This window comes from Carcharhinus amblyrhynchos, chromosome 10, assembly GCF_965287045.1.
Source record: "Carcharhinus amblyrhynchos chromosome 10, sCarAmb.v2.hapA, whole genome shotgun sequence".
Taxonomy (NCBI): Eukaryota; Metazoa; Chordata; class Chondrichthyes; order Carcharhiniformes; family Carcharhinidae; genus Carcharhinus; species Carcharhinus amblyrhynchos.
Window position 1 is genome coordinate 85,871,714 of NC_137333.1, and position 14,399 is coordinate 85,886,112.

A 14,399-nucleotide genomic window follows, 5' to 3' on the forward strand; every position below is an offset into this window, starting at 1 on the left:
TGAAAACAAGTGTGTACCTATCCAGATACACAGTCAAGGTTTCAGACCAGAGTTTCTAGCACTTAGAGCACAGAAAGCCTGGGGGCATGGTTTATGGGTTCAGTATGGCCAGACTGAAAACAGTCAACAAGGCCAACTCCTCAACACTGGAAATAAAAACCCCCACCACACCCCGTATGGACGGATCCTCCCCCTCGACACCACCACAGAGATATCAGGGGCTCTCTTTTCTTAACACCCCCACCACTGTGGCAGTATTGTGGGCACGCTCCTCCCAGCACGGTAGCACAGTGCTTAGCACTGCTGCCTCACAGTGCCAGGGACCCAGGTTCAATTACAGCCCCTGGTCACTGTCTGTGTGGAGTTTGCACATTCTCTCTGTGTCTGCGTGGGTTTCCTCCAGTTTCCTCCCACGGTCCAAATGTACGCAGGTTAGGTTAATTGACCACGCTAAATTGACCCTAGTGTCAGAAGGATTAGCAGGGTAATCCTAGCAGGATTAGCAAGGGTCACGGGAGTAGGGTCTGGGTGGGATTGATGTCACTGCAGACTCAATGGGGCAAGTGGCCTCCTTCTGCATTGTAGGGATTCTATGATCTTCTACAATTTCATGCTCACTGACCCATCCCTTCATAGCCATCATCGCCCCAACCCTCCACAGTTATCATCCCCACTGCTTCCATGGTCCTTCCCCAGGTTTGCCCCCAGCACAAGTTGGCACCACTATGTTGACACTACCAACCTGTGCCAGGGCACTGCCTGGGTATGTCCTTCTCCTCCTAGGGGTTATACTGACCATAGCACCCCTAGCATATTCCCTTGACTGATTCCCATATAGATGTTATAAACCTTGCTGAAGTGACGTCATGCTGGTGAGGTATGAACATTTAGTGAGGAGAGATTATGCGGCTGAATTGCCCGTTAATAATATGTATTAAAATAGATGGAAATGAGGTTCCTGCTCACAAAGGGAAATAAGGTTCTCGCTTTGTGCCCATGTCACCATTGCATTTGTGGTGAATGAGAGCAAATGTATTACCCACTGTGGGTGACGATGTTTCTGATATATGCAAAGGCCGATGTCAGGTGGGAAAAGCAGCGTGTGAAATTTGAAGAAAAATAACACACGCAGGGATTCCATATCCTATTGCTGGCAGGCAGCCTCTGATTCATCCACCCAGCCATCAACTCTATGATTCGATGATCAGGCCACCATTTTTAAAGGTTGCCTCAGTGCACAGCGAGCACTCTAGGAAACAAGCTTCACCCTGCTGCACCCATCCCATATTGAAAAGTTTTAAAGTTTATTTATCAATGTCACAAGTAGGCTTACATTAACACTGCAATGAAATTACTGCAAAAATCCCCTGGTTGCTACTCCCTGGCACCTGTTTGGGTACACTGAGGGAGAATTTAGCATGGCCAATACATCTAATCAACGCTCGTTTGGACTGTGGGAGGAAACCGGAGCACACAGAGGAAACCCAGGCAGAGAATGTGCAGACTCTGCACAGACAGTGTCCTAAGCTGAGAATCGAACTCGGGTCCCTGGCAAGTCTCACAACACCAGGTTGAAGTCCAGCAGGTTTATTTGGTAGCAAAAGCCGCTAGCTTTCGGAGCGCTGCTCCTTTGTCAGGTTAAGTGGGAGTTCTATTCACAAACAGGGCATATAAAGACACAAACTTAATTTACAAAATAATGGTTGGAATGTGAGTCTTTACAGGTAATCAAGTCTTAAAGGTACAGACAATGTGAGTGGAGAAAGCGTTAAGCACAGGTTAAAGAGATGTGTGTTGTCTCCAGACAGGACAGTTAGTGAGATTTTACAAGTCCAGGCAAGTCGTGGGGGTTACAGATAGAGTGACATGACCCAAGATCCCGGAAGAAGCCATCTGCATGCGTGCGGAACTTGCTATCAGTCTCCGCTCAGCTCTGTGAGGCAGCCATGCTAACCACTGTGCCACCCTGATCACTGACCCACAATTGAAGGAAGAAGGTGGATCTCCTGGAAATGAAGATGGATCTTCGGGAGCACTTTGAGACTAGAAGATGGATTCCCTTCCAGGGCAACCCTATCTGGAAAATCCCCCCCCATAAGCTCCCCCATCTCATTGCTACGGCTTTCCAGGATCCAGTGTTGAGGGCGGCCTCCATTCTGAATTCTGGAGGCAGCCACTGTCATCATTCAGGTTAGTCCTGTCCACATTGTTCCAGACCTGTTTCACATTGGCACAGTTTCCTGCCAGCACCTGGCGTGTGGTGATGGTGGGTGGCAGGGGGGCGTGGATTCGGGCGCTCATCTGCTTCCTATTAATTAATTAATAGGATGCAAATGATGGCCTCAGGTGGGTTTTCCGACCCGCCGTGGTGGGTATCATCAGTGCAAGATCCCGCTACAAATTCACGCTGATGTGAAACCCATCTCTGGGCCGTCTGCCATACTCTCCCCCTCCCCCAACCAGCCGCCCCTGCCATCGAAGCCGCCGGTGGGGGCCTGGGAGAATTCTGCCCTACAACTTGCTGCAGACTGAACTATGGTGAAATGACTGCCACAGTGCCACTTTGAAGCGTTCAGAGTACTTGGAATGTGTGATCCTATCAAGGATTACTGCCTGCTTGTCAGCCATTCTGAACACGTATAATCTGCTAATAAGCCCTGAATAAAAGACCATTGTACTGCACCACACAGGTGGGGTGATTATGCGCTGATAGGCTTGCCACGTAGTTAAACAGCTATCCCTTTATCCACATAACTCTATTCTAGGCTTGCAACAGAGCAGTGGCTGGAATTTGTGGTAACAATGAGCGAGCTGTCCTTTGACATCTTAAAATAATAAATCCTGTATTATCATCTCAAAGCACAATAAATTGTGTGGAATCCACGCTGAATTTGAGCAGCTCTCTCATGTTGTTTCTTATAATTCTCGAGTTCTCTGCCTGAAGACAGGTTCTTGGTGACTGCACCCCGAACCGTGACTAAGGGCTGTAATTTTGTTACTGTCGGGAAGGGTACAGCGGCAGCACTCGAGTCTGCCTCCGCTGGAATGGGAATCGAACCTCATGCTGTTAGAATTGCCCCCTGGTGTCAGAGGGACTAGCAGGGTAAATACGTATGGATAGGATTGTTATTGGTGCAGGCTTGATGGGCTGAATGGCCTCCATCTGCACTGTAAGAATTTTATTCTATGATTCAGTATTGAGGGAGGACTGCATTGTCAGAAGTGCCACCTTTTGGATGAAATGTTAAATCTATTCAGGTGGAAGTAAAAGATCCCACAACACAGTTTCAAAGAAGGGCAGGGGAGTTATAGAGTCAGAGGTTTCCAGCATGGAAACAGACCCATTGGCCCAACTTGTCCATGCCACTGTTTTTTAAACTCCTAAAGCTAATCTCAGTTGCCCGTGTTTGGCCCATATCCCTCCATACCCATCTTACCCATGTAACTGTCTAAACGCTTTTTAAAGGGCAAAATAGTATCCTTGGTGTCCTGGTCAATTTTTTTTTAATTTTATATTATTATTTATTAGTGTCACAAGTAGGCTTACATTAACACTGCAATGAAGTTAAAGTGAAAATCCCCTAGTCACCACACTCCAGCGCCCATTCAGGTACACTGAGGGAGAATTTAGCATGGAAAATGCACCTAACCAGAATGTTTTTGGGACTGTGGGAGGAAGCCACAGCTCCTGGAGTAAACCCACGCAGACATGGGGAGAATGTGCAGACTCTGCACAAGCGATGACCCAAGCCAGGAATCGAACCCAGGTCCCTGGCGCTGTGAGGCAGCAGTGCTAACCACTGTGCCACCCCGCAATTTTGACTTTTCAATCGTACAAAAAAAAGATTAACCATATTCCTAATTTTAAAAATGTCGACAAAGTATTGTTATTCACCTGTAGCTCTAATCAACTAATCCAAAACACATTGCATATCTAATTTCAAAATCAACATCTACAAAATGTATTCTAAAAATAAAATAACATGCCTGGTTGGGGTTGAGGTCGGGGGGGCTGTGTATCAACAGGATTAAAATCAGAAAGCTAAGAGTTTATATTTGGTATGGACAGGATAGTCCGAATGGCCTTCTTTGGTGTTGTAACTTTTTTGAGGTTCTATATTTACGGGTATGGTCAAGCTAGGCATGTTTTGGATCTGATTTGGCCATTACTGTTTCATGAAAACCGCGCAGGTTTCTCACCTCAGTCCATGGGCAGAATTTTCCCATCATGGGAATCATAGTTGGTGGGGACGGACCATTCAAAGGTCCGTTGACTTTGGACGGGAATTTTGGGCCGTGGAGCAAGCGTGGCTGGAAAATCCGTCGCTCCGTACTTTTTGTTTTAGATAGATCTTAAATGTAAGCCTTCATTCTAAAAGCAGGATTATGGACACTGCAGATTTAAACACTGAGCAAAAGGTAAATACTAAACCATGGAGGTGGAGTTAGAAGGGGAGGGTAGAGTTGAGAGAGGCTCACAGATACTGAAATGATAAGCAGTGATATCGCAAAGTAAAAGCATTGTCTGCGACTGTGACATTGATCAACTCTTTTCATGACATGATGAAATTTTGAGAGGAACCCCGTCTTACAGGCAGAGACAAATTGATCTTATTTATAGCTGATGTGTTACAGAGACAGCATGAAGACCTGTCTCTTCTCATGTGTCAGATGAGCGAATTTTAAAAAAAAGACACAGGATAATGGACTTAAAGGAAAGCTTGTCTCTCAGGAATGCCTTACTACATGGTTTTGTTCTTTGGTGAAATGGCTGGAAGCTTTTTAGCAAATAATAGCTGATGCAAAGATTTATTACCACAGTTGACAAGGGATTCGAGCCACAATTAGGTTTTCCTACCTTCAGTGTCATGTCATCTGAGCAAGATGCGAGCAGCATGCCAGATGGGTCCCATTTGATTGCATTTACTTCATTCTGAAACGTAAAAGAAGTGCAAATGAGCATTGCTAATATAAGCAGTAAACAATCTGTTGTATCGACATTCTCCTGAAGACGGCACTTTGTTATCACGTTTGGCATTTTGTGGCAAGGTGGCACAGTGGGTAGCACTGCTCACAGCGCCAGGGGTCCGGGATCGATTCCCAACCTCGGGACACTGTCTGTATGGCATTTGCACATTCTCTCCGCGTCTGCGTGGGTTTCCTGCGGGTGCTCTGGTTTCCTTCCACAGTTCAAAGATGTGCGAGTTAGGTTGATCAGCCATGCTAAATTGACCCTAGCGTCAGGGGAATTAGCAGGGTAAATACGTGGGGTTCTGGGAATAGGGCCTGGGTGAGATTGTAGTCGGCGCAGACTCGATGGGCTGAATGGCCTCCTTCTGCACTAAGGATTCAATGATTTCATTTGCAAAATCCACTGGACAGAAAATGAACTTTAACCGCAGCTTCACAACCTTTTGGAAAACATTCTCCAATCTTGGAATGGAATCTTTTTCCATTTCCTTCTTTCTGATTTCTTGATTTAATTTGATTCATTATCTTCACACACACTGGGATACAATGAAATGTAATGTTTCTTGCATGCTATACAGGCAAAACATACTATTCATAGAGTACATCGCAGAGAAGGAAAGGAGAGGGTGCAGTCACAGGTTGAGAGAAGAGAAAGATCAGCTTAATATATGGTAGGGCCAATCAATATGTGTTGATAGCAAGGAAGAAGCTGTTCTTGAGTCTGTTAGCACATGTTTTCAGACTTTTGTATCTTTTTCCTGACGGAAGAAGGTGAAAGAGAGAATGTCCGGGGTCTATTTGCTTTTCTGAGGCAGCGGGAAGTGTAGATGGTGCAAGCGTACAATTCCTTTGATGCATTTCTTCCAAGTTTATTTTCCAATTTTCATTTTTCATTTACCAAGACATCTATTCTTTCTTCCAAGCATTTATATTTTTACTGAAAACTGCATTTGGTTATAAGATTCTGTACGCAGTCTAATATAGTTGACATACTGTGCGTGTGAAAAAGTGTTACTGAATGATTGGGGTTGTGAAAGGACCTGAAGATCAATTCAAAGGAATGATTTGGAGATTAGTGTGTACTGTTGCATTTTTAAAATTCTGTTTAATAATCTTTATTTCACTCTGCCTTCCTTTTCATTTACACTCCTGATCCAATTATCTATGTTTGCACATTGAAGGTCCAAATCCAGCCAAAGAAGAAGTGGAGGCCATTAATTGTTAATAGTTCAGAGGACAAATGTGTAAGCAATAGCTGAGAGGATGGTCAACGAAAGCAGAGTGCTCCTCTAGGTCAGTCTCATTAGTAATCATGATCTCCCTCAGAGGACTGAAAATAATAGAGACATGCTCAAAGGTTCACGATCCAGGGCTGCCTGATATTCAGATCTAACCAATTAACCTGTTTTCTACCAGGTAATTTGCTGCACTGTCAGAGTATAATAAGAGAGTTGTCAACATTGCACAAACCCTAACTGTGAGATTTCAGTAAAGAGTTGATCAGCTAATGGATGTTAGGCCAAGATTACAAAGAAACGGTAGTAAAGATTCTGTTCTGCTTAGTCCTGGTGCATGATGTGAGCGCATGGCAGAAAATTGCATGCTCCAAGTCCATGATTGTCCATGGCAGAGAGTGGGGGTCAATCGGTGCTATTCGGATTGGCGGATGGTGACTAGTGGAGTGCCCCAGGGGTCGGTGCTGGGGCCTCAGCTATTTACCATTTATATAGATGATCTGGAGGAGGGAACCGAGTGTAGGGTGTCGAAATTTGCTGATGACACCAAAATTGGTGGAAAGGCAAATTGTGCGGAGGGTGGGGAGAGTCTACAGAAGGATCTAGATAGGCTGGGCGAATGGGCCAGGAAATGGCAAATGGAATTTAATGTTGGCAAGTGCGAGGTGGTCCACTTTGGTAGGAATAATGGTAGGAAGGATTATTACTTATGTGGAGAAAAACTGCAGCAGGCGACGGTGCAGAGGGACCTCGGGGTCCTTGTGCATGAGTCGCAAAAACCCAGCTTGCAGGTGCAGCAGGTGGTCAGGAAGGCGAATGGGATGCTGGCCTTCATCGCGAGGGGGATTGAATATAAAAGTAGGGAGGTCTTGCTGCGGCTGTATAGGGCATTGGTGAGGCCGCAGCTGGAGTACTGTGTGCAGTTTTGGGCGCCGTACTTACGCAAGGATATTTTGGCCTTGGAGGGAGTGCAGAGGAGGTTTACTAGGCTGATGCCGGAGTTGAGGGGGTTGAGCTATGAGGAGAGGCTGAATTAATTAGGCTTGTACTCGTTAGAGTTTAGAAGAATGAGGGGAGATCTCATTGAGACATATAAGATGATGAATGGGATGGATAGGATAGAGGTGGAGAGGCTCTTCCCGCTCAGAAAGGACAGTAGGACTAGGGGGCACAGCCTCAAGATAAAGGGGGGGCGGTTTAGAACGGAGTTGAGGAGGAACTTCTTCACTCAAAGGGTGGTGAATCTCTGGAATTCTCTGCCCGTTGAAGTGGTGGAGGCTACCTCGCTAAATATTTTTAAGACGCAGGTTGATGGGTTTTTGATAAGAGAGGGGATTGAGGGTTATGGGGAGAGGGCGGGAATGTGGAACTGAGCCACGACAGATCAGCCATAATCTTATTGAATGGCGGGGCAGGCTCGAAGGGCTAGTTGGCCTACTCCTGCTCCTATTTCTTATGTTCTTATGTTCTTATGATTGTACTTTCATTAAAGTTAAAGAAAGGAAATTCATAGGCTGGGAGTCCGGAATTTCCTCACACGGACTCCCTGCATCTGTCAGAAACAGGCGCAGCAGACATTTTGCCCCTTTTGAGCAGTAAGTTACATCCATCACACAGCTAGTAAGGGATAGCCTGCCTGTGCTTTAAACATGTTCACTGTCCTGTTACCAATGATGTTCCACGTTTCAGCAACCAAATGATGGCAGTGTGCGGCATTGGGAAGCATCATAAATCAACTGCACCAACACTAGCATTGCCAACCTCAACTTTATGCCATAAGACAGTTCTTTAGTCTTTTACATACACTTCCCCCTCACAAAACAAATGTTGTAGTTATATAAATGAGCAATTGATTTTAACGTTTCCTTTCTCAGGGGGAGGTGATGCCTAATGGTATTATCGCCAGACTATTAATTCAGAAACTCAGCAACTCAGCTAATGTTCTAGGGACCTGGGTTCAAATCCTGCTAAGGCAGATGGTGGAAATTGAATTCAATAAAAAATATCTGGAATAAGAATCTCCTGATAACCATGAAAACCATTGTCGTTTGTCAGAAAAACCCATTTAGTTCACTAATGTCCTTTTAGGGAAGGAAATCTGCCACCCTTATGTAGTCTGGCCTACATGTGACTCCAGAGCTGCAGCAATGTGGTTGACTCTCAACTGTCCTTGGGTAACTAGGAATGGGCAACAAATGCTGGCCAGCCAACAACGGCCATGTGCCACGAATGAATTAAAAAAAATTAAATGCTGGACCATGCACCATAAAATGGACAATGCAGGGACTGAAATAGCAGTTTCTTTTCATTAGAAAAATCAGAAAATCTTTTCATGACAGAAGTTACTTTTGGGTCGGATAATGAAAGGATTTTTGCCCATAATTATGCTTGACATATTTATTAAAGTGTTCAGTCACAAGGACGCATGTCCATGCTAACGCAAAACATTTTCAACACAGAGCAACAAATAAGAGTCAGAAATATTCCTTCTGACAGCTGCTTCCTGTACAGAATTATCCAGTGTCAACAAAACGTAGAGTAGAATACTTTGAAGGCTGCATAGTTTTGGCATTGCACAAAAATATCTTTCACATTCACTCAAACTGGAACTTACTGTATGTCCTTGGAATGTTTTGACTGGACGATCACAGCCAAGCCTGCACACGTGAATGCACATGTCTGTGCTGCAGGATGCGAACGTAGTGTTATTCTGCCAATCTACATCCAAGGCAGGAGCTGTGAAAATATCAAGGTAAACATAAGCAAGAGAGCCTAAGTGTAGAAAGATCACACCAATACAGCAACAAAACAAAATCAACGCGGTTGCTTTCCAAATTGCTAACGGTGTGTATAACTAGTGCTGTGGATCAATCCCCTGTTGTAGAATCAACAAATCTTCATTTGCACTGTGCCGTTAACATGAGCAAATGTCCCCAAGGTGCTAAGCAGAAGCACAGACAGAAGTGGAGGTTGAGTCAAAGAGAAAAATAAATGTTAGAGCGGGTGGCTAAATGTGTGGCCAAAGACATGGGGTTTTTTTTTCAGGAATTTCTTGAAGGAGGTGAGGGAAGTGGAGAGACAGGAAAGTGTCAGAAGTTCTAAAGTTAGTGGCTAAAGAACTAAGGCATGGCCACCAATAATGGACATAATGAAGTGGTGGATGCACAAGCCAAAGTCTGAGGAATGCAGAGTCATGGGAGCACTGTAGAGCTGGACAAAGCTACCGAGAAATAAGAGGAATCAAGACCATGGAGAAATTTAAAAACAAGAAGGAGAATTTGAACTTTAAGGCATTAGAGGAATAAAAGCCATTGTAGGTCAGCTAACATGTGTCCGATAAGCAGGACCTACAGTTGGATAGGATAGGGTCAGTGACATTTTGAATGAACTGGAATTTAGTGAAGAGTGAAGAATAGGAGAACACTAAATAGTTGAATCTGAGGTGACAAAGGCATAGGTGAAGATTCGAGGAACAGAATGAGAGAGGAATAAAATCCTATGCTTCTCTCCCCTTCTCTGCTGTTACCATTTACACCTAGTCAGGATCCAGCTTATTTTTCCTTTACTTGTCCCACAATCACCCCCTCTTTTGCCTTGCACCATCATTCCACTTAACATTTAATCACTCTTGCTCACCACCTAATCACGTACATTTCCTAAATCTGGGCTTTCATTCATTTAGGATGGCACAGTGGTTAGCATTGCTATCTCACAGCACCAGGGACTCGAGTTCAATTCTGGCTTTGGATGACTGTCTGTGTGGAGTTTGCACATTCTCCCCGTGTCTGCATGGGTTTCCTCTAGATGCTTCGGTTTCCTCCCACGCTCCAAAGATGTGCCAATTAGGTTGACTGGCCATGCTAAATTGCACCTCAGTGTCAGAGGGACTAGCAGGGTAAGTATGTGAGGTTACTGGGATAGGGTCTGAATGGGGTTGTGATCGGTGCAGGCTTGATGGGCCAAATGGCCTTCTTCTGCACTGTCGAGATTCTATCTGTGGCACTGCTGCCTCACAGTACCAGGGACCAGGGTTCAATTTTGGCCTCAGATCACTGCCTGTGTGGAGTTTGCACATTCTCCTTGTGTCTGCATGAGTTTCCTCTGGGTGCTCCAGTTTCCTCCCACACTCCAAAGATGTACAGGTTAGGTTGATTGGCCATGCTAAATCGCCCCTTCGCATCAGGGGGATTAACAGGATAAATATGTGGGATTACAGGATTGTGGTTGGTACATACTTGATGGATCTTAAAGGTATTCAATTGCCCAGTTCTGATGGAAACTCATCAACCTGAAATGCTGGCCCTGATATTTACAAAGGAGAAAGCAAGGAGTGTGATTGTGGGTGGTGGCGAAGGAGCACCCTGGGGCCTGGTGATTCTGGGGTCCTGAATACATTGCTAAATTCAACTGCAAGACACTATTTAATTCCTTAGTCTGCTTCCTGTCCAGTTTTATAGGTTAGCTGGTGGAAAGCAGGCAGCAAAAGGCTGCAGCTGAGGAAATTTGGACAATCCATTGTAATCGGGACAGATCAGAGCAGAGGGCAGGATCAGAGCTGACAGTGCAAGGATAGCAGGAGTAGGGAAGAGAATGTTTGTCATCCTGTAGGATCAACAAGAGGCGGCATTTGATAGTAAGCTTGTTTGAGGGGCTGGGGATATTCATTCTTCCTCTGGCTTACAGATGGTGCAATAAAATGCACTTAAGACCCTGGTCTGGCTGCTCCTCCCTCCACTTTACTGACCGGTTTGCTGAATGCTGGGAAACCCTGCCATTCAGCATTAAGTTTAAATCAGGGTCCCAGCTGCTTGCCTTCAAAGGGGGACAGAGGCTGACCATCCAACTCACTACCAAATAAATGGCAGCTGGCACTCTCACAGCATTATGCTATCTGGAATCTTTCCCCGGCCCTCTCGTGCCCATTGTGGGCGTTTGTTAAATATCAACTTTATGGCACAGTGGTTGGCACTGCTGCCTCACAGTACCAGGGACCCGGGTTCAATTCTGGCCTTGGATCACTGCCTGTGTGGGGTTTGCACATTCTCCCCGTGTCTGCGTGGGTTTCCTCCGGGTGCTCCGGTTTCCTCCCACACCCCAAAGATGTACAGGTTAGGTTGGCTGGCCATGCTAAATTGCCTCTTCGTGATAGGGGGATTAATAGGATAAATATGTGAGGTTACGGGAATAGAGGCTGGGTGGGACTGTAGTCGGTACATACTCGATGGGCCAAATGGCCTCCTTCTGCACTGTAGTGATTCTATGATTCTAGCTCCATTGCTCTCCCCCTGATGCTTCCAGACCTGCCACATTTCTTTCCAGTATTTTGCTTTTATTTCAGATCTCCAGCATACAGAGTATTCTACATTTCCTCTCCATTATCGTCATCTTTTAAAAAAATCATTCAAAGACCTCATGTTTCTTGTGCTCAGAACGGGACCAATCTGACTGCCTGAAAGCTCTGCAAACATAGAATGACACCAGGCCATCAATGAAGATTTTAAAGAGTTTTAATTCTTTCATTCATCTGTGGGACATGGGCATCGCTGACTGACTAACACTTATTGCTCATCCCTAGTTGCCTGAGGGCAGTTGAGAGTCAACCACATTGCTGTGGCTCTGGAGTCACATGTAGGCCAGACCAGATAAGTACAGCAGAGTTCCTTCCCTAAAGGACATTAGTGAAACAGATGAGTTTTTCTGACAATCGACAATGCTTTCATGGTCATCAGTAGGTTTTTAATTCCAGATTTTTTAAATTGAATTCGGTTTCCGTCATCTGCCATGGCAGGATTCGGACACAGGTCCCCTGAACATTAGTTGAGTTTCTGGATTAATAGTCGAGTGATAATATCTCTAGGCCATCACCTCCCCTTATAGCACCAAAAGAGAAAATGCTGGAAAACCTCATCAGGTCTGGCAGCATCTGTAAGGAGAAAAAAAGAGCTGACGTTTCGAGTGCAGATGACCCTTTGTCAAAGCCTCCCCTTATAGGTCTGATTTTAAATTGCCCACTCTCCCTACGGCAAGTTATTACACTGACATTGAAATCTTTTGTTCTCAATTCTGTCAATATCAACTAGAGGGAACATAAGCTAGAAAGGGCAAAATATTTAATTGGTGACATTTTCCTGCTAGTCCAGTCTTTGCAGACACTATAACATAACAATAAAGATGGCTGGGATTTTATGGCCTTTCTTGTCCTGACCCCACAAAATCCCACCCGAGGTCAACAGATTTTCCCATGGTCCACCCCTTGCCTGCTCCAATTCCCATGGCGGGAGGGATAGTAAACTTCTGGCCAAGAGCTTTCTTCCCCAATTTGCCTCAATTAACCCAGATTATACAATTTTGGTGGCCCTAAAATGTGTAATGAATGAAATAGTGAAGGGGGTTTTCATAGTAACTTCATTGCATTGTGAACATAAGCCTACTTGTGACTAAAATAAATAAACTTTATAAAATAGATTTTAGACAAAAAGATTTCCACAGATAGAGACAAATGAAAAGAGAGGAACAAAATGACTTGATTGCTGGAATTTTATCGAGCGGGCGAGGCTCGCAGAACGGCATTCTCCGTTGGCCTCAGGCAGGCGAGGTGGTAAAATTCTGGCACGTAAGTTGTTACTTGGAACTACTTTTAAATGGCATGGATAAAATAGTCTAATTGTATGGATATATTAATTACTTAAAGTACTAAAGTTTCAGGTGACTTTTCATCATCTGCAAATCAAACTTCAGAGCTCAAGGATGATTCATGTCCCTATCCTAAACCCTGGTGAGTACTGGTGTTGACAAAGACAGCAACTCTCTTGAGAGTTCAATTATCTCTACTCTTCAATAGCTTGATGTGCTGTTCTTCAGCTGGAAAGACAACCAAGCAATTTACCCACTGTTCTTCAAAAAGAATTCAATATCATCCAATCCAAAAGATTGAAAGCATTCTCTCTGTGCGCACTATTAGCATCATCTGTGAAATGAATTTGGGAAACCCTAACCTAATTCCTAAGTGTCAGAGGCCGACTGCACCAAATTGTCCTTAATTCGTTAATTGCACTCAAAGGGTCACAGAAATGACTGGTGGAGGAAAGGAAACCGTAACACTGTTGCAAGATAGCTTTTCACCGGCTATTGTAGGGAGAAAGCAAAAGGGACTCGTGGTTAAATCTGACTTTAAAGGGCTTGATAGATTCACAGTTGATGGAAATTGAAACATATTCATTTTCCAGAACTAACATGTAGAGCTTTGATGAGCAAATAAAATCTTTCTTTTACACTCAATACATGTGCAACTCATTATTAAAAGGTTCATCGGTCCATTACTCAACTGCAAATGATAACCAGTACTTGGTTTGCACTGCAAGTTTCAAAACTTTCCCTAATCTATTCTTCAATCAGTAGTTTTTGCATTTTTCTTTTCTGAAGAATCACACAAAGTTTCATTATTATTGCTTTCTTCAGAAATCTTAAATGCAGCTTCCAGGAACACGGACTGACAATGTCAAGAATATACCACACGAGGCTCATTTTTTTCCCAAATTTATTACATTTAGCGTGTAAGACTGAGCTGCAGAAAAACGTATGCATAAAATTTCTTTTCCACCTAAAAATCGAGTAATATAGTTACAAGGAAATGGACAGCATGTCTTATGAAGAAAGACTTGCATGCACAGTGCAAACATCTTAATTACACTGTAGCCCACCAACAGCTCTGCTTTCTCAGAAGACTAACGTAATTTAGCATGTCAGCTACGATTCTCACCAACTTTTACAGATGCACCTCAGAAAGAATTCTTTTTGGTTGTATCACAGCTTGGTATGGCTCCTGCTCTGCCTAAGACTGCAAGAAGCTAGAAAGAATCCTGAACGAAGCCCAGTCCATCACTCAAACCAGCCTCCCATTCATTAACACTGTCTACACTTCCCACTGCCTCAGAAAAGCAGCCAGCGTAATTAAGGGACCCCATGCACCCCGGACATTCTCTCTTCCACCTTCTTCCATCTGGAAAAAGATACTAAAGTCTGAGGACACGCAGCAACTGACTCAAAAATAGCTTTTTCCCTGTTGCCATCAGACTTTTGAATGGACTTACCTCACATTAAGTTTTTCTTTCTCTACACCCTAGCTAAGACTGTAACACTACATTCTCCTTTCCCTTTCTATGAACGATAGGCTTTGTCTGCAGAGCACACATG

The 14,399-nt window shown here is 44.3% G+C and overlaps 1 protein-coding gene across 10 annotated transcripts in view; it reads right to left on the reverse strand.

Moving 5' to 3' along the window:
* LOC145349139 (F-box-like/WD repeat-containing protein TBL1X) overlaps positions 1-14,399 on the reverse strand; it is a 375,432-nt gene that overhangs the window by 12,364 nt on the left and 348,669 nt on the right. For all 10 annotated transcript variants that reach the window (XM_080197529.1, XM_080197521.1, XM_080197520.1 and 7 more), the window contains 2 exons: positions 8,821-8,942; positions 4,859-4,933 (listed from right to left, as the gene is read on the reverse strand). In XM_080197529.1, coding sequence (XP_080053655.1) covers positions 4,859-4,933; positions 8,821-8,942 — 197 coding nt within the window. The remainder of the gene's footprint in view (positions 1-4,858; positions 4,934-8,820; positions 8,943-14,399) is intronic.